Source organism: Penicillium antarcticum (genome assembly GCF_028974205.1).
Source record: "Penicillium antarcticum strain IBT 31339 chromosome Unknown utg000004l_segment0_segment0, whole genome shotgun sequence".
NCBI classification, from domain to species: Eukaryota; Fungi; Ascomycota; class Eurotiomycetes; order Eurotiales; family Aspergillaceae; genus Penicillium; species Penicillium antarcticum.
The window spans coordinates 806,695-829,890 of NW_026695302.1; the positions used below are offsets into that span (position 1 = coordinate 806,695).

A 23,196-nucleotide genomic window follows, 5' to 3' on the forward strand; every position below is an offset into this window, starting at 1 on the left:
AATACTGGACGGAAGGCCGCGGAGCAAGTTGCCATTCCATGTATTTTGGGAACCAACTTTAGCCTCTCCTTTTGTGCCTCTTTTCGACCTCGCAGATCTCCCGCCGGGTGCCGGGGTTGAGGCGTAATGTTCTTTACTTGTTTGGTGAGAGCTCAGACCTCTTGTCTCCAGCTCCCACCAAGTGAAGTCACAGAGTATTAGTACTGGCGTGGGAGGTACTAGTGGCGCCTCTTGTGGCTTTGTGCAAGGAACTGTTCTTCCTTGTGGCCATTTAGTTCCTATGGAGCTCTGCAAGAAAGCGCATAGGCAAGCGCTGATCTTTTTTTTAGCTCTGTGCTGTTGACATGGAAAGAATCAACAGCTCAGTTCAAAACTGCCTGGGGGAGAATTCCGGATGATGACCGGACTGTCCTTGACAAATAATGGGAAAGTCATATAGTCAAAGTTGCACAGTTCCTACTACGAAGTTTTGGAGGAGCAACCTCCAGGGGATTCCTTCTGTTCAAAAGAGCCGTCCATCGGAGTATGCTGCGCAAACTCCGCTTGCGAGACCGCTGTCGATCTAACGAAGCAACATTATATCCGAGGGCCGGCCATCAAATGCACTCAACATGTGGAGAACTCTCCGATGCCTACTATTCACTTGTAGGAATTCTTGACTGCTACAGATATCATCGAAAATCACATGTCTTTCATTACATTTGTGTTTTCGGGAATTTCATACGTCTTCCTTTCTCACAATGACCTTCCCAAGCGAATGCGACGTCTTGGTTGTAGGGAGCGGCAATGCGGGGTTCTCCGCAGCTGTTTCCGCCGTTCAATCCGGGGCAAAATCAGTTGTTCTGATTGATAAATGCCCAGAAGAATGGGCAGGAGGCAACACATACTTCACTGCCGGTGCATATCGGACTGTTCACGGAGGTCTTTCGGATCTTCTCTCTGTAGTGAACAATGTCGACAAAGATCTGGCAAGCCGAATCGACCTCGGTCCTTACTCGGAGGATGACTTTGCCAACGACATGCATCGCATATGTATGGGCCGTTCCGATCCACAACTTGCGCATACTCTTATCTCCGAATCCAACTCTGCGATCAAATGGCTTGCCAAGAATGGGATCCGGTTTCAGCTTTCCTTCAATCGTCAAGCATACAAATTGAATGATCGATACCAATTTTGGGGTGGACTAGCGTTGAAAACACAAGATGGCGGAAAGGGGCTCGTCGAGGACCACAAAGCAGCTGCGCATCGCCATGGTGTCACTATGTGTTGGTCAACAGCTTTGACTGGGGTTGATGTTCAAAAGTCCTTGATTAATCCAGACGCAGCGACAAATGCTTTACGCGTCAAAGCTTCTGTGCTTCACGGGGGCGTTGAGGGAGCAATTCAGGCCCACGCCCTCATTTTCGCAGCTGGCGGCTTTGAGGCCAACCCCCGCATGCGATGCCAATACTTAGGCCCAGGCTGGGATATGGCCATGGTCCGAGGCACGCCATACAACACAGGAGACTGTCTGGAACTCGCCATTCGGGAACTGGATGCCAAGCCCGTGGGCAACTGGTCTGGCTGTCATTCCGTTGCTTGGGATGCAAATGCAAATCCCAATGTTGGTGATCGTGAAGCCTCCAATGAATACACCAAGTCCGGATATCCTCTAGGTCTAATGCTGAATGTTCACGGAAAGCGATTTGTTGATGAGGGGGTCGATTTGCGAAACTATACATACGCTCGTTTTGGAAAGGCTATTTTAGCACAGCCGGAGCACATTGTTTTTCAGGTTTGGGACGCCCAAACGACCCCCTGGCTTCGTGAGGAAGAGTATCGTGATGAGCGAGTTGAACGTATCACCGCAGACACTCTAGAGGAATTAGCAGAGAATTGCGCCCAGCGAGGTTTGCAGAAGAGTGATCAGTTTGTGGCGACTGTTAAGGAGTACAACGAAGCCGTTTATGCCTATCGCCGTGAGAACACAACTGCGGAATGGAACCCGGCAATCCGTGATGGAGTCTCAACCGAATCAAGTGCTGAGCAGTTGGAGATTCCGAAGTCAAACTGGGCGTTGGCAATTGAAACAGCGCCCTTCTTGGCTGTAAAGGTATCTTGTGGCATTACATTCACGTTTGGAGGATTGGCCGTCGATCCAAAGGACGCCCGGCTTATCCGATCCACCACCGGAGAGCCTCTCTCAAACATGTTCTGTGTGGGTGAGATGATGGGCGGTCTCTTCTATAACAATTATGCTGGAGGTAGTGGGTTAACGTCGGGTGCGGTTTTTGGACGCCGCGCTGGGGAGGCTGCTGCAAAGGTGGCCCTTACTGCGAGAGAAGAGTCTCAAGGCAGATCTGATAGATAGAATAAAGTAGCTAACATGTAGACTGTAAAATCCAGAATAGCATGTTTATCTTGAATGTTATCCGAATGCGGTTTAGGTTGATTATAAGTAATCTTACCTTTTGCTGGCATGTATAGATGGCAAAGAAATATATTCGTCCATGTGACTAGTGCCTCTCGAGAAAAGTTAATACCAAATCCCCCTTGCTCCGGTCGCCTTCCATGATCGCACAGAAAGCCAAAGTACAACAGTGGCCATCAGTTCTTCCCACCTCCACATTTATATGTCAATGGCTCACCCGAGGCCCTTGAAAATGAGCAAAAATGAGCAGAAAAGAAGTGAAGAAAGCACAGTTAATTCAGAGCAGAAATGATGCATGAAATGACACATTCACTTCGAGAATTTTGTGAAGAACCGTCCAATACTTCGTGACACTGTGAACAGACTTATGTCCGCTATTGTAGTGCTTCCCTTCAACTGGTGAATCATCCAAACGCGCCTATGCAAATGCGAAGATTGAGCCGTAAGAGAAGTCTTTACTTGCACCAATTAAATGCATTCGACTCCAATGCAGTTGATTCTCTCGATTTCTCTTCCCTCTACTCTGACTTTTAAAAATCTGAGAACTGATTTCCAGTTCAGGAAGATGGATCCTAATGTCATGGTGACAGAAGAACTTCTAATGTTCCAAGCTCCCACAATTTTTACACATAAGCATGGCTTCCCGGGCAAACAGATTTAAGCCGACGGGGACATCTTTTAGGGCACCGAATGCGCGGATGCCATGTTGGCCTCAGGCATATATAGACACCTGAAGAAAAAGAGATAGCTGCCTCATCTTCAAGGCCGAACAGATACATTAGTCAGCTGATAAGGCGGGTCCCGCCGCCGGTCGATGATACAATCCATGCGGAGAAGCTCGACTCTCGTCCTTTTCTTCTTCTTCATCCAAGATGAGGGAGAAAGACATGCCGTACTCGGAGACAACACCTCTGCTGGAGGTCCACGTCGCTCCTCAGCGACATCGATACCCACATCATGTCCTCCGTCGAGCTTGTACTATCTCCCTTGGAGCTTTACTTGTTTTGGCAACAACTTTGTTCCTGATCCCCACCGCCATCTTGCCTCGGGAGCATGGCTCAATCTGGTCTTATCTCCCATGGTCTCATCCAATTCCTCATGACGCATGGCCAGAAAGTTATGGTCTTCCGTACGATCAGCTCCAGCAGATCCTCCTCAATGTTCCCTCTGCGGCCAAGGCTCGTGAGTGGAGCAACTACTATACTGCGGGACCGCACTTGGCGGGTAAGAACCTGTCCCAAGCTCTTTGGACAATGGAGAAGTGGAAGGAGTTTGGTGTTGAAGATACCAGTCTCGCCACTTACGATATCTACCTCAATTACCCGGTTGACCACCGCTTGGCTCTGCTGAAGCAGTCGGATGATAAGACCGAGGTTACCTTTGAGGCTACATTAGAGGAAGATGTCTTGGAAGAGGATCCCACTTCCAGTCTGCCCGACCGTGTCCCAGCCTTCCATGGCTATTCCGCTAGTGGCAATGTGACCGCCCAGTATGTGTATGTTAACTTCGGCACATACGCGGACTACGAGGATCTTGTCAATTCCAACATCACCTTGGAGGGTAAGATTGCGATTGCCAAGTATGGTCGTAACTTCCGTGGCTTAAAGGTGAAGCGTGCACAGGAACTTGGAATGGTCGGTGTTGTTATCTACTCTGACCCTCAGGAGGACGGAGAGATCACTGAAGAAAACGGCTACGAGGCGTATCCGAACGGACCGGCGCGAAACCCAAGTGCGATCCAGAGAGGTAGCACACAATTCTTGAGTATCCTTCCCGGTGACCCCACAACCCCAGGCTACCCATCTAAGCCTGGATGCGAACGACAGGATCCCCATAAATCTATTCCTTCCATCCCATCTCTGCCCATCTCTTACAATGAGGTGTTACCCTTCTTGAAGGCCCTCAACGGGCACGGCCCCAAGGCGTCCGACTACAATGAGTGGTGGCAGGGCGGTGGTCTTGGTCATAAGGGTGTCGAGTACAACATTGGACCATCACCCGAAGATGTAGTCATTAACCTCGACAACGAGCAGGAGTATGTGACGACCCCCTTGTGGAACGTCATTGGTGTGATCAAGGGTCACATCTCCGACGAGGTTGTCATCCTGGGCAACCACCGTGACGCGTGGATTGCTGGTGGTGCCGGTGATCCAAACAGCGGATCTGCTGCGCTCAACGAGGTTGTCCGCAGCTTTGGTGAGGCTCTCAAAGCTGGATGGAAGCCATTGCGCACTATCGTCTTTGCCAGCTGGGATGGCGAGGAATATGGCTTGCTTGGTTCGACCGAGTGGGTTGAGGAATATCTCCCCTGGCTTTCTGCAGCTAACATCGCGTACTTGAACGTCGATGTTGCTGCTGCTGGTACTAACTTTGAGCCTCGAGCTAGTCCCCTCCTGAACAAGGTCATCAACGATGTCACCGGCTTGGTACAGTCCCCCAACCAAACAGTTCGAGGCCAGACAGTCCGCGATTTGTGGAACGGCAAGATTGCAACAATGGGCAGTGGTAGTGATTTTACTGCCTTCCAGGATTTTGCTGGCATCGCCAGTCTTGATTTCGGCTTTGGCCGCGGGAAGACTGACCCTGTATATCACTACCACTCAAACTACGACAGCTTTGAATGGATGGAGAAGTACGGTGATCGTGACTTCCTCTATCACCAAGCCTGCACAAAGCTCTGGGCTCTGACCGCCGCTCAACTGGTCGAATCCCCTCTCCTTGCGCTAAACGCTACCGACTATGCCTTGGGATTGGGATCCTACCTGGACCGCATTAAGCCTTCGGCGGACAACCTCCCAGGGAACACACGATTCCACTTCGCGCCTCTAGATAGAGCCATTCTGGAGTTCCAGGAAGTCGCAAAGGCATTCGATGCCTATTCCGCTGATTTGACGTCCCAGCTCGGTGAAGATGTACCATGGTATCACTGGTGGAAGAAGGTTAGACTTTGGTTCCAGATTCGTGCCACCAACAAGAAGTATAAGAGCATTGAACAAGCATTCTTGTACCAACCTGGTTTGGATGGCCGTGAGTGGTTCAAGCACGTTGTCTTTGCCCCTGGTATCTGGACCGGCTATGCTGGAGCTACTTACCCTGGCCTGGTGGAGAGTCTTGACGCCGGAGATATCAAAAATGCCAAGGTATGTTTTGATCTTGATACCCCTTCCGGGCTTTACTAACATGCGGTATAGAAATGGAGTTCTATCATTCTGGGACGGATCGAGGCGGCGACTAAATTGTTGCAGTAGATAGGCCACTGTCTCTTGTGTTCAAAATCGAACATACTATTATAGCGGGGTTGCTTCTTGTATGTGGCTTAGGCAAATACACACGAAGACAATATAAGCATTTTCTCTGGGCGCCGATTGGCTACATCAACACTACTGTATGAGAGTAGACTCATGGGTCATTGTGTAAAACGACCATACTTAGCATTCAAGTTCTACGAACTAAACAAACACGTCACAAAGGCTAACAAAGAAAATAAAAGGAGCTCCAAATGTAAATCCAACTGCGATCTATAAAACGTTATGCTATGCACACAACTACCCCAGACTGCGTCATATGACTAATCAATGGCATGACCGCCGACATTTGGAGATCCATCTTCAGCTCTAGTTCTCTCCCCTCCTTACCTTTACTCACATCCAACCCCCAATAAGAGACCGACAATCGACATCAATCCTCCAAGATGGTAAGCCTCGAATCCCACCATCACAACCAACCTCAACATCCACCTCAACCCCAAACAAATCAAAACATTACACCAACACCACTTCCACCCCATAACCAAACACCAAACTAACAATTTCCAAATAGACCCTCCCAACAACCTCAGCAATAACCCTCTCCCTCCTGACATCGCTAGGCGGGGCAATCGGCTACGCCCGCACAGGCTCAATCCCAAGCATAGCAGCCGGCCTCTCCGTAGGATTCGTGTACCTACTAGCCTTCCTCCGACTGCGCACAGGCCAATCCTACGGCGAGGAATTGGGATTGCTGGCATCTGCCGTGCTGGGTGGTAGCTCTATCCCTCGTGTTATTAAGACAGGCGGCAAGCCGGTTCCGCTTGGATTGTCCGTTTTGGCTACTTATGGGCTTTTCATCTTTGGTTTGGCTTTTCGGGAGAAGAGGACTGTTTGAGTGGGAGTTTTGAGTTCATGTCTTGAGGGAAGGGACTGGGTGTGGATTTGCTTTGGTGGGGGATTGGCGATTGAGGGTGATGATATAATGTGCTTCGTTTGGATGCTGGTACTTGCATACACGTACTCACCTCTTTAAGTTGCTACCATCTATGCCAATACTCGCCTCGATTGAATTAGCATACCACTTTTTACAATCTATAGTCTACTTGTCACTACAAGTATGCACAAGAGTACAGAAATCAAGTCCATTGTGTAGATAAACAATCCACAAAACCCAGTCCAGAACGCCCAAACGGGAACGTAATCCCTACCTCGAGATCGAGAGAAACGCTAGAGACTTACGTCGAGAGTAAATGGCATCGCCATACCTGGAGGTATGCACATCAAACCAGATGGGATAGAGCCAGGGTTACACCTCGGAGTGGAAGAAAAAAACAATGCAAAAAAAAAAAGATGCAACAAAGGGCAGAGAACACGTACTGAGGCTGGTCGAGGTGGAAAGTCGATTCACCCCCTTCGAGACGATATTTCCTCAGAATAGATTAGACACGATCCCCATTTGGTTCAAGCCATGCACACTTGCACACTTGCACACGAGCAACTTGACGGTGTTGCCCCAACGTCTTTCTTTCCTTTCCAGTTTCATTTTCGTATTTTCGTATGGCTGATATGAACTCACCAGTACTGACGCCTCCTCGGGTAATCTTGTCTTGTCGCAAAAGAAGATGGGATGGTGAGAGGACTCGCCAGAACTACTGATTTGAAATTGGATCAGGGACTCTGAAACAGATAACAACGGGATGCCATGGGGACACCGGGAAACGCCGGAGAGTGAAATGCTCATGTGTAGATAGCTAGAATGGTTTGATATGTGTCGAACTTAGCTGGGTCCGTGATCCATCACTTGTAAACACCACAGGGGGGACAATGCAGAATCTAATGGGCTGGGTCGATCACTGTGTCGGATGTTTGAACAGCTCCGACGACTGCGGTGGCGGGAACCTCTCCGAGGGTGGTTTCGGTGGTGTTGTCGGGGACGAATGCATAGCGGGGAAGCTCGGCCATTCTCTCTTCTGGACTGATAGTATCATGAGAGTAAATCATGTGTCCGGATGGCTTCGACTTGTCCTTCTTAGCTGGCTTTTCAGCACCCTCTGTCGGTTTGGATGCCGATGCGGCATTCGCTGCTCCTGAAATGAGATCATCAACAGACTGGGAGAAAGCTCCATCACCATTGTGGGTTGGAGTTGCCTGTGAATGCGGGACATGGCCCATGTGCATCTGTTGCATTTGGTGTGCGTTGACTGTAGGTGCGCCAAATGAAGGACGCTGTGGGAGGTTGGAGGCAGCTGGCAAGCCACTCGGTCTGTGTTCGGGAGGTGTGGGTTGCTGAGGGAAGGACGGAGGAGCCCCATAAGTTGTTGGCTGTCCGGGAATCGGGGCGAATGGCTGTGCGTATCCGGTAGTCACAAAAGGCTGAGCCAGGCCAGCCATATCAGGAGTCTGGTTACCGTTGGCAGCGTAGGGTTGGAATTGAGCAGTGTGGGTCTGAGGGTAGGTGAACGCGGGAGCGACAGGACTACCAAAGGTCGGAGGGAAAGACTGGTGCTGATCCGGAGAGGGGGCGGCAGGGGCCTGGGAATGTTGCGACTGTATTACGGTCAGTCCCAAAGTCATGCCAAATGGAATGAATTACTTACGAATCCAGTTGGCGTGGCCGACTGTCCAGCGCTGGTGGGGGTTACATCACCGCTGCTACCACCAGCAAGTGCCTCAGCCCGCTTGGCCCTGTGTTCAGCCAATCGCTTCTTAAGATCTGAAGCAGCCTCAAGCTTCGGCTTCTTGGCCGGCTGTCCATTAGCGGAAGCGCCAGCGGGAGGGTTGCCAGTCACGGCTTGTCGCTCCACCTCGGCCTGCTGGAACTGCATGGCGACACGCTGCTGGTGAGCCTTGAGCACGTCATCGGGAATACCCTCCATGCCGAAGATTTCCACGTCGAGGCCCATTCGGTTGGGAAGCGCATTATCAACTTCGGTGAGCTGTTCCTTGTGAACTTGACTCAAATGGACGGACAGACCTAGTTGCGTGTCATTAGCAATGATTCGGTGAGGAGAAGGGGAGGGGTGGATGGTATCTCGATGAGATCCACTTACCTCCTGCAGTGTTCAATCGGCGCTGGCAGCGGTCGCACTTGAAGTGCTTGGCCTTCTGGTGCGAAATAAGGATCTTAAGGTCGTCGAAGTCGCGCTCGCAGTAGTAACACCACGGACGAGCGAGGAGCTCTTCGAGCGAGGGACCACGTCTCTTCTTGCCCATGATGGCGGTGTGTGTCGGGGTGAGAAGACGCGATTGCGGGGGAAGATAAAGATGATGCGCCAGGAGCGGTGTCGCAAATCCGGAGCTTGGAGATGATGCATTCTGCCAAGGCTCGTCACGTGCAATGGGGTGATCACGTGTGATAAGCGATCAATATCCATCGGATGTTGAGATAGATGATCTTATATTCGCCTCAGTTGGCTATATAGCTTGAATCTTTGTGTGAGATGTGTTGGATGTAGTTTGAAATTGGATTTCTTGCGTGTCCCCAGGGTATTGAGTGCGTTGACTGTCGTGATTGCGTTGGTTAGATTGCTTTAACTTATCAGAGGTAAGTTTCACTGTCCAGTTACTCACTTGCTAAAGCATCTCTAAAACACCTATTCTATACTTATCGCGATCCTTCTACTTTGAATCAAGCTTACTCTCCTGTTTCTAGGTCAACCTGTTAATAAGGCACGAAGTGAGGAAATAATAATCGTACAGCATCTGAATTTGCTAGAATACATGAGCCGGTACCCCCACGGGGGTGCCGGCATCTCGATAATGTATCTGATTCTCGTAGTTCCGACCCATACCCCCAGGGAGGTCCACAACCACAGGGAGTACCCCTACCTCGGTTGTCAACCGCGGGCCTAGCCCAATTTATAGGACAAAGCACCAAGCAGTAAAGACAAATTGAGGTAGATGTAACTTCCCAAGGCCTCAGGCCAACCCAGGGGTGGGCCAGAAAAGAAACAACGAATTAATCAGTTGATGCCTTGATGATCCCCATTCTCTCTCTCCCACCCGTGTCTGAAGTGAGAAGTATGTAAAGAAGAATTGAGCTGTTGAGAGAAGAGAACGAGGATCACCTCGACGAGCGGACCTGCCTTCAATGGCGGGGGTCCCGCGGGTCATGTGGACCCGGGATGGAACCCATCCCGTAAGGGAGATACGGGAATGGTGCGTATTGCGCGGGCATTGGTTGGCCCAGTTGCGCCATAGGCGCAACAGGCGCAGCAGCGTAGGGATTCACGGGCCCGTGGCCGTAGTGAGGCACACCCATTGGAGGGAGGGTGGGCATTTGCTGCTGCGCCTGTACGCTGACCATTGAAGGCAGGCCGCCGGGCCCCTTGGGAGCCAAGTTGCCGGCGAGCGGCACGAGAGAGGGAGAGCGCTTGCGACGGCCGAGGGGCTTGGGGAGGTCTTGAGGGCCGTCCCCGTCGACGGTACGGTCTTGCTCGATTTGGGCCTTGGATCGCTTTGGATTGCGGATCCGCCCTTCGCGGTTGAACCGGTCCCAGTGGTCCAGCATTGCCTTTGTACGCTTTGGGTTCTTTGAGTTGGCTATTTTGACACGACGAGCCTCCTCGATGGCCTCGGCAGACAGTGCCTCTTTCTTGCCAGAGGATGGAGCGTCGACAGGGCTTTCAGTGCGAGGTTCAATGGCGGGGAACGAGGTGGTCTCTGGTGGAATTGAGGTGGCCAAGGTGCTTGCACCGCGTCGGCCACGGCCACGACTAGAAGTTTGTGGAGCTGGGCTGACCTCGAAGGTGGCTCGAGTGGAAGCGAGGCGACCAGCGCCACGACCGCGACCCCGTCCGCGACCACGTCCAGGTCCAGGGCCTCGGCGAGGAGTAGAGTCAAACTGGATGGATTCGCCAGTAAGGCGCTTGCCGCCACGACCTCTGGTTCGTCGCTTTGCGGGGTGGTTGTCGTCATCAGTATCCTCTTCAGTCTCGTTCTGTGTCTCTTCGGCATCGGTCTTGGGGAGTTCAACCTCGGCAGCCTTGCGCTTGCGGGTGACCTTGGGGAGAACGGGTTCACGGCGAGGTTCCCACACTTGGGGGATGTATTCGAGGCCATGTCTCTTCAGCGTAGCCCAGCCATCAGCATTGCCTTCACCAGTCTCCTTTTTCTTCGCGATCATCTTTCTGGCCTGTGCGGGAGTAGGAACAAAGCCTCCTTGGACGAATGGATCTTGCATGGTGCGGATTGGGAGGAATGGGTTGTTTGTGGGGAAATATTGGTGTTTGTAGCCGTAGAGCATTGCCTCTTTCTTTTCGGCAAAGTCTTGCGTATCTTCATTGACGCGAGCCAGAGGGATACCACCTTTCTTTTTGTGGCCCTGCGAGGCGTGGCGCTTTGTCTCATATGAGACCTCGCCCCGAGTGTGTCGCAGGGCTTTGAGATTGAGATCATCGAGTGCTAAATACTCATCTTGGATGGTTTTCATGGCAAAGCAGGCAGTTTGTGTGAGAGCGTAAAGTTCTTCTGGGGAGTATTTGGCGTGGTTGTGGAGCATGTTCACCAGTTTGTCGATGTCTTCAGCTTGGACTTCCAGGAATTGACCTTTGTCGACTTTGGGTTTCTTGTATGGTAGAGGGTGATTGGCGGGTTCAGAAGCATCGCGCTTTCTGATTTTGGTTGTGTCATTGAATGCAGCGTCCCAAGAAGCTTCACACTTGGAGGCATCCTGATCGTAATCAGGGGAAAACAGATGAACATCATGGACATTCCAGAATTTTTGGAGACGAGCTTTGGCATCTGCGCGGCGCCATTTTGCTTCGCGAGCGCGGTATTCCTCCGGAAATGAAGTGCGCGGGTTGGAAAGCCAGTCAATCCGATCGAGCTTCCCTGTAGGAAGTTGGCTGGTATTGACGGTGGTCTGAGCAGTCTTGACAATATTTTCAGTGTCACCATGTTCGCCGTTAGTCACAACGGTAATTTCTTCGGCATCGTTAGGCTCGCCATCTTCAGGCTTGAGGGGTTCAGCTGCAGTGTCCTCATCTTCTTCAATGGCGTCATCATCTTGAAGATCGCCAGTGTCGTCGTAAGTATCATCGGGGCCATCGTATCCAGAAAAACTGATGGTCTTTGGATGAGCATCATTGATGTGATCATTCAAAATATCTTCCTCGGAAATGTTTTCATCATCAGGAAGCTCTAAAAGCTTTCCGCACCAATCGCACTTGACATGTTGCGGGATGGGCTCCGGTGACTGGGAGATCTGAGTAGAAGTAGATTGAGGGCGGAATGGTTCGGAAAATTGTCGGCGCAGTGGAGAGTCCTGACTGTCACCAATATCCGAGGAAGGGTTGTCCCCATCCAGATCGGCCCTTGGAACGGGGGCCATATTGGAAAAGAGAAACAAAAAACAAGAGAGGGTATGAGTAATTAGAAAGCAAGCGATAAAAAAGCAAAAAAATGACCAGGCTCAAATGGAGAATGTGAAATCTCAAGAAAGGATCTGTATAGATATGGTCAGCTCGGGTTCGCTTGCGGGTGCCAAGACGCCAGTAATCGCCGCGCCAGCCGTGGGAGTTAAGGGCCACGGTAGTATGAGAATCGCCAACACAATACACATGGGAACTGGGCAAATCACAGGGGATCGAAAAGCAAGATAAAAAGGGATACAAGTAAAAAGAAGACACGGTCGGCCTGGAATGTGTGCAGATCGGACGGGGAAGTACCAGAAGAAAAAAAAGAGCAAAAGACGAGGCCACTTACCATGAGATGTTCAAGATGTTCAAGGAGGTGTGAAATTGAGTGGACCAAGAGCCAGGTCTCAGCCAATTACTGCTTGCTGTCAGTGAGCTCTGCAAAGAAGGGTGCAGGGTGGACGTGAGTGGCTGCCAGGGATGTACTTACTCGGATGGCTGGGTAGATGAGACTTTGCACTTTTAAAAGCGCAACGCGGTGTACGAGAGATGGAAGGTGACGAGATCAGATAAAAAGATGCTCAGGAAAAATACGCCGGGGAAGTTGTGTTGTTGGCGCGCAGATCTTTGCGCCGGGTAGTATGGAAAAAAAGATCTTCGACGCGATAGAACGCGAGGGAGACAATGAGAGATCTGTAATCTCGGAAAAGGATGACACAGAGAGAAATGAATACAGGAGAAGAAAAGAAATGGGAAGGGGAAAGGGCGAAGGATGAAATAGCGAAGAGATTGAGGTTGAGAAAGAGAGTAGTTTTGTAGTTTGTAGCGTTTACGGGGGTTTCCACTGCCCGTTGCGGCCCGCCAATCAGGTGTGAGTTATCTACTAGCCACATCAATGGCTGTATGTCGAGGAAAGGGGTTATTCATGAAGTATTGTTATTTATCTTTGTTATTGTGGTAGAATTTATATTCACTTCTCTATTGTGCCATTTTTTTTCATTCTCTCCTGTGCTGTCCGGACTGGGTATGCCCATTTGCAAATTCGGACTCACGTCACATGATACGTACGTATAGTCCAACAAAGCCTGTTTCAGCGGCTCTAGGGGCTCTGACTAGCTCAGATGTACGCAATAGAATTCGAGCATTTTCAGTACAGTCTTAACAAATTCACTGTCTTGGTGGAGACCAGGTGGAACTCTTCTAGTGGCGCTTTTTCCGATGTGGGCACTAAGAGATTTCATCTACATTTGTGCAGTGACGGCCACTAACGACCAAGTGACGGTCAAGTAACGTTTTATTTGAACAAATCCCAAAGAGTCCTTCTTGTCCTTCATCTTTCAAACTCGGTATAGAGTGACGGTTAAGTAACGGTTGTTCTGGATCTATGACGCACGCAACAAGAATGGGATCATCGCCCCTTCCAGTCAGCAGATTGAATAATAACAATACTTGCGATCCTATCATGACAGTCTCGCAAACTGAATAGTAGTAGAAGAGCAATACTATGTGTTGGCAAAAGACTAGCTGTCAGCCTCTGCCTCCCATCCGGTACCAGTTTCCGATGAGCTTCAGGTAATGGCAGCGAGGTGCCGTTAGATACATTCTTTTATCAGCAAGAGCAATCTCCAATGGTTTTCTGTTCCAGCCCGACCCCAGCTTTATGGCATGGGTATAGTATAAGAATGCTTAGGACATTCGTGGGGCAATCGTGATTTGGGCACAAGCAACAAGCAGACACACAATCAGGATGATGGCTGGGTAGATCACTCCTTCAATCATGTTGTCATTCCATGATCACCTTCTTTAACGTGGCTTTTGCCTGGGTGCTGGCACTGGCAGAGTGGTATGTTTCGGTTCAGGGTGGGTAATGAGTGCCAATGTGAGCTAATCCAGAGTTAAATGCTAGCTGTGATTAAAAGGGCATTAATTGTATGGGTGATGCAATTCAACGTGTCTTGTTTCCTGGCATTGTGGCTGTCCTCCATCGATCAAGCGTGGTATTCGTTTGATCTTCGTGGATGGGATGGGATGAAACATTGAGTAGAAAAGCTTGGACGAAATGTGAAAAGTCGTTCGGCTTGTTTTCAAGTGATAATGATGGACATTGACTGCAAGCTTGTTGTACACAAACAAGTCAGTGCAGGATTGACCATAAAATAGTCCTGAGAAGGAATGATCAATACAGATTTCATTCAAGGAATCGGGCAAAAAAGGATCACCACCAACAAAATACTTATTCTGCAAATAACAAGGTTCAACAAAGACCTCACTGGGATAGTGTAGAAGAAGGTGTCACTAGACGGAAGTATACTGCAGGGACTACAAATATTCTCCACAAACAAGAAAGCAATGTAGTACACAGCTACCAGATAGGTAACCCAGAACCCGGTTATGAATTAAATCCGATGTCACATCCAATGAGATATTCACTAGGAACGTTAATTTTGCATATGCATGAACTTGGCGCCTAGCAAGCGCCAACCATGCATGATGTCCACTATGTACATAACGAAAGAGCCTCCTACCTCTAAACACAAAATATCGTCAACAACAAATGGGATCGAAATGCAGCTACACAGCATCAGATCATGCAAATCATAGATCTATTTAGTCTATATCTAAACACCTACCCACCACCCTGTAGTATGTTCCATACACCTCAATGATTCTTCTCTCCAACATCAAGAGCAACCAAAAAGCGACTAACACAATTATAAGCAGCAACAGTAGCTGTGATCTCCACAACCTCCTTCTCATCAAAACAAGCTCTTACCTCCGCAAACACCTCATCAGGAACAGCAACAGTTTTAGTCATTGCATCCGTATACTTCAGAACAGCCCTCTGCTCAGCACTCAAAACCGAACCCGAGCCCTCATCATTGAAACCAGCCTGCGCATCACCTACAATCGCCAATGCCTCCTCGCTCAGCCCGCCCTGCTGCAGTAGTGGCGCATGTTGTTCCCATTCGAATAATGCGCCGTTGACTACTGCCACGCGACAGATTGCTAGTTCGCGGACGACAGTTGAGAGACTTGTTCGCGTGCGGATTGCGCCGATGAAGGAGTTCCATCCTTCTGTTACTGGGTAGGAGTGGAGGAGGGCTAGGTCGAGTGGGAGGAGGGGGTTTGGGGCTCGGCGGGCTTGGACGCTTGCCAGGATACGGGCTTCGTCTTCTGTTTTTGTTGGTGGGGGATCTTGGATGTAGGGAAGACGCATTTTGGTGGTTTTGAGGGAGAATGGAGGGATTGGAATTGGTGTGTTGGTTCAGGTATTGATTGATGCGTGTGGATCTGGGTTCTGAGTTGATGTTAGCTTGGGGCAATGACTCAATACTGCATGTTGCAATTGTAATTGACGTACGTACATTTCTTCCAAGATATTGAATGCGCGACACTGATTCTGGACAAGCAAGAATGAGTGAAGTGTTCAAGTCTGAGTCAAGGTGTCAAAAGAAGTATGGACCCCGCTCCCGCTAAAATAGGCTTGGGGTATACTTCAAGCCGCGGGTGTCGGCTTTGCGCTTCCGGTTCGCTTCCGCGCATTTTATATAACAATGGGGTGGATTGTTGCATAGATGAGTACTGTTTGTCAAAGAAAGTACTTGGATGTTGACATCAGTACTTCTGATAAGCTTGCACTAGCGTGACGTGCCTTGTCTATAACGTTATTAAACATCAATGGCTTTAAGTCAGACATTTATTCCGAATGTAGGATATCGATATTATTCGAAAGCAATCTTGAAGCATGAATATACTATAATCTATAGTCTGTACGGTGCTCTGCATAGACGCAGTCGGACTAAACACTGCAGAGCGGGTCTTGGCAAGGGTTCTCCACCGGTCAAGCTCAGGTGTCGTCACCTCTCCTTAACACCACCCAAACATGCCACCAAAGGCTCCCAAACCAACCAGCGACGAGCTCCTAGCTCAGTTCGACGACCTTGGTCTCGACAAATCCGGCAACAAAACGGCCAAACCCAACGCCCCTCATGCAGAAGGCGAACAAGAAGACATCCTGGCCGAGCTGGACCACCTAGCCACCCAGCGCCCAAGCAGTGGACCAGGCACTCCCCGTCTGTCCTCTGACAAGCCCAGGTCATCTACACGGTCTCCTCGACCTAGCACGACCATCGACCGATCCAATGAAGACAAGGCGCCGGTCCGCCAGTCTGAGGAGACGGGGCGGACATCGCGCACAGAAACCAAGCCCCAGCAGCCCAAGCTTGAGGCTGAAAGCGCCCCTGCACAGCGGTCCTCATCCTCTGAAGAAGGTGGTGGCTGGTGGGGTGGTTGGTCGGGCGGATTGTCTGGAGGACTGTTTGCGACGGCCACTGCGGCGATGAAGCAGGCCGAGGCAGCTGTCAAGGAGATCCAGAATAACGAAGAGGCACAGAAATGGGCCCAACAGGTCAAGGGCAACGTTGGAGCTCTACGGGATCTTGGTATGGCTGCTATTACATTTTAACATGATTCTCCTCCACATGGGCATGCTAACAAGGTACACAGGCGGCGAACTTCGCGACAGAGCCCTCCCGACATTCACGAACCTCATCCACACCCTCGCACCACCCATTTCCTCGCATGAACGACTCCAAATACACGTGACGCACGACCTGTCCGGGTACCCGGGTATCGACCCATTAGTCTACTCGGTGTTCTCGCGCGTGATGTCCCAAGTCGAGGGCGGAGACCTGCTCGTGATCCAGCGCGGCCAGGAATCATCCCCGAAGCGCGGCCTCGATGTGACCGGGTACATGACCAGCGCCGGCTGGAACGACGGGCCGTGGTGGCGGACTGTCACACCTGGACAACCGCGGACCGTCTCTGCCGTGCGAGGTGTAGTCGACGGATCCAAGCTGGCGCGTGTGAGCGCCGAGTCCTACGCCAACGAGTACTTCTCCTCGCGTGGTGGTGTCGAAGAGGCGGCGAAGCAGGCTACAGAGGTTCTGAGTGAATCGAACCCGGTTCGCAGTAGTGATATCTTCTTGGCTATTCAGGCTATCAGCCAGACTACTTCCAAGGAACTGTTCCAGGCCGGTGCATCGGAGAAAGCCGATGACGCCGAGGAGCAGGAAGAGGAGATCTGTTTCGCGCTTTATCTTCACGACCCTATTCACGGTATCGCCTTCCACACAATCTCCCAGGCCATCCCTCGGACCTGGATCGACTGGCTCGACGAGTCGGCCCCGGCTCCCGAGAATCCCGATGTGGAGGATGCCCACATGGCCCGCGTTGTCGTGCCCGCGGCCATTGCAGAGATCATCGAGAGTGGAGGCGTTGATCCCCGCGAGTGGGTCTCAGAATGGATTGAGGAAACTCTCTCACTTGCTGCTGGAACTATTGCTCAGCGATACGTGGCGCGCCGCATGGGCGTTGGTGCGGGCGGTGCTGGAAAGGGCAAGATGCGTGCTGAGCAGTCTTCTACTGTTGAGAGTGGTGCAGGCGAGGCTGCTCGTGCTATCTAGGCCTTCTCTATTTACGTCAAGAACTGCTGTCTTGTTCTAGCATCTGTCGTTCGTGATAACCCCTCAATGAATTTCTTGCATTGCACCTTCATTAGCTTTTTCAACTCCTTTGCCGAGACCATTCAAGCTATCTCATAGCTAATACCGGGAAATGGTAATTCACCATCGAGGCCCTTACAAGATCAAGTAATCAGAAGAGCCAAATTATGAAACAAGGTATGCAATTCCCGAGATATATATACACAGAATGTCTCTGATCAATGTGCAAGATCCAGCTCCAGCAAAACCAAATGCATCAAAAGACCATAGCGGGTATCGTAACAAGCAGTTTCCTCTTGTATTTTTACAGGTCCAAAGGCCCTTCCAAACCAGGGACATGCCAAAAGTTCGCGCGAAGAGCAGTCACACTAAGCATCGTATCAGCAATAGTCCAACATCACAATCAACAGAGAAGAAAGGGAAAAACAAACCTCGTGGACCCATTCAAAACAGTATGAGCATCCGTCCCCTCCTCACTCTCCTGCATAGTCTTCTTCATATCGGACAAATCAGCCGACCACTTAAACTGACGTTTCCTTGTCCGGCCTTCAAGCCCATTTCCATTCGCACCATTCACCTCCCCAGCCCCATTAGTAACCCCCTTTCCTTTCTCTCCACAATCCTCAGCATACAAACAGCCCCGATTCCAATAATAAGGCAGCGTCCTCGTATAAATAATAGGCCTCTCCTCAACATCAAGCCGCATAGGAACATTAATATTATAAAGTTCAACCCGCTCATCCCAATGCTGATAAAGATACCCAACAACCCGCACAGCAAGCCTAGCTGCCGCAGCAATGACATCAGCAGCCTGCTCGTCCTTGCTGCCGAATGAAATTGCGATTCCGCGCTTCCCGCAGAAAACAGCTTCCAGTGCTCCTCCTACCGTCCCCGAGGAGAGGTTGTAGATGGTTGAGGCATTGCGGCCGTGGTTTGGTCCGCTGATTACTAGGTCGATTGGGGGCCGGCCTTGGAAGAGGTTGTGCAGACCTAGCTGGGTGCAGCTTGCTGGAGTGCCGTTTGTTATTATTACCCATTCGTCCGGGGTGGGGCCTTCTTCGTTGTAGGTTGTGGTGCCGTTTGTGAGGTCGCCATTTGTGAGGCTGTGACCGTTGGTGAGATGACCATTGGTGAGACCATTCGTCTGCTCTGCCGGCTGGTACTCCTCATCCCACGTCCCGTCCTCCCGGAAAGAATCCTTGTGCACGTAACTAGCCGTAAGCTTCGCTTCGATGAGATGCGCCTTGCCGATCCAGGAGCGTGAGGCTGCCGGGATGGCTACCGAGACTGTGTGGCCATTCGCTTGCAGTTCGTCGACTAGTGGGCGGATATATGGCGATAGGCGTCTGCTTGGCGGGCCATCGTCGTTGACTACCTGTTCTTGGCGGTTAATTCGGTATTCTGATTATTGTTTCTTGGCTTTGTTTATCTCTCGGCGGGCTCCGTACGGAGGAGTCCGTGGAGGAACAAGAGGGGAGACGGGAAGGAAATCAAAGGGGAGGGAAGTAGATCGAGGCTTGGATGTCATGCGGATGTCATGATCCCCACTGGTCCATAGCAGATCCTTGCATACGCCCTGCTAGCTTGATTTGTGCTTTTTTCCCTCCCTATACTTCCGCGGGAATGGAAGGGAAAACCATAATAGAAAAGATAAAGATGTAGATCGCACTTACCAGGATGTGCATGACCTTTTGCAGCGCTTAGGGCGATATACCTCGAAACTTGGATGGTCTGAGCTTCCGGGGAATTTTAATTTCAGATCTTTTTTCTGGGGGATTTTTCCGGGTTTGATTTCTGGGGTAATCAAGAAAGAAGAGAAGTGGAAAAAACGAACCGCGCGAAAACAGCGACAGTCAGGCACTTATGAGATGGGTAAGGATTGAGCCCTTCTACACCGGGGTTGGGGTGAAGCCGTTCAGGCTGCGGGGACGGCAGTGGCAGGGCCCGAATGCAGCCTGCGGTGAACCGATCCGTCGGGCTTCTCGGTGGCTCTGGCCATAGATGTGTTTTCTATTATTCATATCAGGTTGGCATACGGAGTGGTATATGGGGTTCTAGAAGGAATATGGTATGTGCACATAGATTTAGCTACTGCAGTTATGTACATAGTCTGTACTAAATCTGTGAAGGATTTACTCCATAAATTTAGGTTGAATACAGGGCCCTCTAGGGCCCTGCAGTGCTGAAACTTGGTACCATACCCTGCATAGAGATGTTTTAGAAGAACGGCCCATAATATCTCTTGTTCTTAATCAATAACAGCTTATGATGCAAGTACTTAGTTGTCTGGTGTTGAATTCTGTTGCCAAGGTTACATTGGTGCTGAGCTAAGCATTCTGGAAGGTACACGGTACCTGTAGTACCTGGACTGGAAAAATTTGCTTTTTCTATAAAACCTTGGGAGCGAAAGTGTATCAAGTTGAGAGTGGAAACGCGCACTTGGTCTTGAGTCGATGGCCATTCATATTCGATAGCTCCTTTTCTCTGACAACATCGTCTCTCGTAAGGTCCGCGCTCGGAGATCAACACACCGGGGCGCATACAGTGGTGTTGTCGGCACCATTACCACATTGGCTCATTCGCATCTTGACTCACTATTTGTTTTATTATAATATCTAGACGAAATCTCTGAACCACATTTTAAATCCATTAATTCCGACACACGCCATACCCATAGCCAATCCTGGTCTGTGCCAGGAACACGCTAGAGACGATCGCAGAAAATCTTGAGGTGGGGAATCCCGTCAGCCTTCATCTTTTGGCCCCTCAACTTTTATCTCTTCCATCATCTGCCTTGCTATACACTTGCTATTTGCCCACCTATCTGAACCCTGCAAAGTCTCAAAAAGCACGAGCTTTTTGAGATCTTTGCTCGACTCGGTCGTCGTTCCCCTCGAGCATATCCTGTATGGACAGTGGAAGCACCGGGACCGCTGCGGGGATCGACCCCAAAATCTTAGACAATTGGCAAACTGAAGGCGCCTTTTCCGTCGCGTCGTGGGAACATTTGGGTTACGACCAGCCCCCAGAGTGGGATACTAGCCAGGAATCGAGTCAGTGTGATGCGGATATTGCGGACTTGAGAACCCTCCAGGGTCCGTTGACGGGAGAATTCCGTCGTTTGGAGAATAGGTGGGCATGCCGTTTCCCGGCCTGAAGAATGTGTGGATGATGCTGACGCGTGTTGATTTGCAGAAAGCATGATGTAGCTCCCGAGACCTTGAACTACGCCGATGGCGGCGTTGAGGGTACTGTGAGTGGGACGATCAGTCCCAAGACGATCCCTTCTTCCGATGAGAACTTTCATTCCGACGAGACATGGCCACATTTCCAGTTGTACAACTCTGTCGGCATGCCGATGGATGCGTCACTGATGTACCCCTACGCGAAAGGACAGAACCACTCGACCGGTGCTGTCATTGTGGACGATGTGGGCGAGATGCCTCATGGAGGTTTCTCTGATACCCCGGGTGAGAGTATCATGCAGTTCCAGCAGATCCCTCAGTCCTTCCCGATGATCCCCGAGCAGTGGGCTGAGATTCAGCACGGCGTGCCAGTGGAGAACATCCCGGCACAGGAGTCTGTGCCGCTCACGGTGGCTGCGCAGCAGACCCCCAAAGATCAATCCCTATCCGAATTTCCGACTTCCATCCGATCCCTCGAGTCGCGTTGGCTCAACTGTTTGGAGTCCCAACTGCCCATTCAGCACATCACACCAGCCTCCCAGACTGTAGGCCCGAGAGCCCAAATGGGACAGGACCGTTTCCAATACAAGTCAGAAAATTCGTCGGTGTCTGGTGATATGTCTGGAATTTACGAGTGCTCTTACTCCGCCACTAGCGACGAGCCTACGACTTTTGCGGACCATCAAGTAGACGATGATGAGGTGAAGTGGACCTCTCAGCCGAGCTCGCGGGAGGGATCACAGCCGGCACCCAAAACCACGGCATTCATGGTCAGCGAGGTACCGGAATCGATGGTTTCTACCATTCCCTCCCGGTCGAGGGCTTCCTCAACTGCTGGCCGTACCGGTCGACCGGCGCCCCTGGCAATGCAGAACTCTGGTGCGGTCAGGAAGCGCAAGACCAGAAACCTGGGCTCTACAGAGCAAGGCCTGCCAAGACCACTGCAAATTGTTCAGGAAGATGGCCAAGGTGGCTCTATTGCGTCGGCTGACTTTGTCTCACCCCCACGCGGTGCTCGTCGCAAGGGTCCTCTGAGTATGGTTGGACGAGCCAATGCCGGCCTGCGTAGGAAGAACAAGGATACCTGTGTCCAATGTCGACTGAACAAGCGCAAGTGTGATGGAAGCTCCCCTTGCGATGCTTGCCGCCCTACACTTCACGAGCAGCCATGCGCCCGTGCCTGTTTCTCTAGCATTGTCGAATTCGGAACTTGCAACTATATCTCTCAACGAGCAGTTAACCACCCAACAGTGGATGGCTCGAACCGAGTCCGGATGGAAATCCCCTCCGAGTTCGACCTTGGACAACTCCTGTCCTTGCTTGCTGAACGGCAAGGCCGGTTCAACATCCGCGCCAGCCAGTCCTGGGGCTCTCTCTACGTCCTCGACCTGGGCGAGTCATATAAGTTCCTCAAGACCCTAAGCGAGTACAACGGCAACTCCAAGTCCACCTTCTTGGAATTCATCGACCGCCGAATCGTTGACTCAAAAGACAAGTCCAAGAACTGGCTCTCCTGCGTCGCCGACTGCGACCCAATGAACCAAGCCTACACCCTCCTCTCGCAATGGCACAACATGCCCAGCCGCGCCAAATACAGCTTCGTCTCGCTAGACGCAAGCGGTGAAGAACGCCCTATGGACATAAACAGCGCCTCAGATCGCCGTGAGATCCTCCTCGCAGCCCAACTCTCCCGAATATTCTGCCGAATGCTCGAAGTCGAAGGTTTCCGCAAACTCGAACGAGACTTCTATAACATAAAATGGAAGCAAATCTCTCACGAGACCCACGTCCGCTTCCTCGGCGAATTAGGCCACATCCTGCTCACGCTGCGCTGGCGCGTTTCCTGGTGGAAGCGTCTCGGCGACGGCGGCAGAACGCCCGATCCCTCACAACAGCACTACATCGACCGTGTCGAGCTGCTCTGCCGTATCCTTTACGTGTACTATACGTGTGTTTTGGCAAAGCTGCCTTCTTGGTCGGCGGCCGATGTGCCCAAGGGCATTTGGTCTACGTATGCTGATTCAGAGAATGCCGTTTGGGACGACTTCCCTTCCGATTCTAGTGATGGTGGTTTCCATGGCTGGATGGAGAGAGGCTATGATCTTATTGAGCAGGCTGGTGTTCCTAGTCGGATCTCTAAGTCTCCTCGGTTGAGTTGATCGACAGAACATTGCGCTGGGTGATGGTATGGGCTTGGTTACGTTAGGCGATGGATGGAACGGAGTTGGATTTTTGATACCCTTTTACCCTGTTTTTCTTGTTTCCTTTTTCTTCCTATTTTTCTTTTCAGTTTCCTTTTCTACTATTCCATTGTCATTTTATTTATTTAAACCATGTCTATTGGTGTTGGTTTTGCTTTGCTTGATTTGAGTGTTTCCTTATTTCCCTGCTTACAGGCATCATGACTTTTGATATATAGATACTTACATTGCTTATGATTTGATGATTTGCAATATGGATGTTCCATCCAACCTGGACATCTTGATTACTGG

General features: G+C 50.7%; 9 protein-coding genes across 9 annotated transcripts; 5 read left to right on the forward strand and 4 right to left on the reverse strand.

Moving 5' to 3' along the window:
* Positions 1 to 740: 740 nt before the first annotated feature.
* On the forward strand, positions 741 to 2,351 carry N7508_004275 (uncharacterized protein; the record flags this gene model as incomplete). Its single annotated transcript, XM_058462341.1, has 1 exon — positions 741 to 2,351. The coding sequence occupies one exon, from the start codon at positions 741 to 743 to the stop codon at positions 2,349 to 2,351; it is 1,611 nt and encodes a 536-aa protein (XP_058320966.1).
* A 932-nt stretch (positions 2,352 to 3,283) lies between these two features.
* N7508_004276 (M28 family metallopeptidase) lies at positions 3,284 to 5,659 on the forward strand (the record flags this gene model as incomplete). Its single annotated transcript, XM_058462342.1, has 2 exons — positions 3,284 to 5,551; positions 5,603 to 5,659. The coding sequence occupies 2 exons, from the start codon at positions 3,284 to 3,286 to the stop codon at positions 5,657 to 5,659; spliced, it is 2,325 nt and encodes a 774-aa protein (XP_058320967.1).
* A 443-nt stretch (positions 5,660 to 6,102) lies between these two features.
* Positions 6,103 to 6,554, forward strand: N7508_004277 (TMEM14 family protein; the record flags this gene model as incomplete). Its single annotated transcript, XM_058462343.1, has 2 exons — positions 6,103 to 6,105; positions 6,231 to 6,554. 2 exons carry the CDS (start codon positions 6,103 to 6,105, stop codon positions 6,552 to 6,554), a joined length of 327 nt encoding a protein of 108 aa, XP_058320968.1.
* Positions 6,555 to 7,492: 938 nt separating this feature from the next.
* On the reverse strand, positions 7,493 to 8,872 carry N7508_004278 (putative C2H2 finger domain protein; the record flags this gene model as incomplete). Its single annotated transcript, XM_058462344.1, has 3 exons — positions 7,493 to 8,206; positions 8,257 to 8,633; positions 8,710 to 8,872. The coding sequence occupies 3 exons, from the start codon at positions 8,870 to 8,872 to the stop codon at positions 7,493 to 7,495; spliced, it is 1,254 nt and encodes a 417-aa protein (XP_058320969.1).
* Positions 8,873 to 9,746: 874 nt separating this feature from the next.
* On the reverse strand, positions 9,747 to 11,990 carry N7508_004279 (uncharacterized protein; the record flags this gene model as incomplete). The annotated part of the gene is made up of 1 exon (XM_058462345.1): positions 9,747 to 11,990. The coding sequence occupies one exon, from the start codon at positions 11,988 to 11,990 to the stop codon at positions 9,747 to 9,749; it is 2,244 nt and encodes a 747-aa protein (XP_058320970.1).
* A 2,684-nt stretch (positions 11,991 to 14,674) lies between these two features.
* Positions 14,675 to 15,232, reverse strand: N7508_004280 (carboxymuconolactone decarboxylase family protein; the record flags this gene model as incomplete). Its single annotated transcript, XM_058462346.1, has 1 exon — positions 14,675 to 15,232. One exon carries the CDS (start codon positions 15,230 to 15,232, stop codon positions 14,675 to 14,677), a length of 558 nt encoding a protein of 185 aa, XP_058320971.1.
* Positions 15,233 to 15,898: 666 nt separating this feature from the next.
* Positions 15,899 to 17,480, forward strand: N7508_004281 (DUF5427 domain-containing protein MTC1; the record flags this gene model as incomplete). The annotated part of the gene is made up of 2 exons (XM_058462347.1): positions 15,899 to 16,457; positions 16,522 to 17,480. 2 exons carry the CDS (start codon positions 15,899 to 15,901, stop codon positions 17,478 to 17,480), a joined length of 1,518 nt encoding a protein of 505 aa, XP_058320972.1.
* A 343-nt stretch (positions 17,481 to 17,823) lies between these two features.
* Positions 17,824 to 19,204, reverse strand: N7508_004282 (5'/3'-nucleotidase SurE; the record flags this gene model as incomplete). Its single annotated transcript, XM_058462348.1, has 3 exons — positions 17,824 to 17,887; positions 17,951 to 18,894; positions 19,193 to 19,204. 3 exons carry the CDS (start codon positions 19,202 to 19,204, stop codon positions 17,824 to 17,826), a joined length of 1,020 nt encoding a protein of 339 aa, XP_058320973.1.
* A 1,223-nt stretch (positions 19,205 to 20,427) lies between these two features.
* N7508_004283 (Zn(II)2Cys6 transcription factor domain-containing protein) lies at positions 20,428 to 22,863 on the forward strand (the record flags this gene model as incomplete). The annotated part of the gene is made up of 2 exons (XM_058462349.1): positions 20,428 to 20,651; positions 20,715 to 22,863. The coding sequence occupies 2 exons, from the start codon at positions 20,428 to 20,430 to the stop codon at positions 22,861 to 22,863; spliced, it is 2,373 nt and encodes a 790-aa protein (XP_058320974.1).
* Between the last annotated feature and the right edge of the window lie 333 nt (positions 22,864 to 23,196).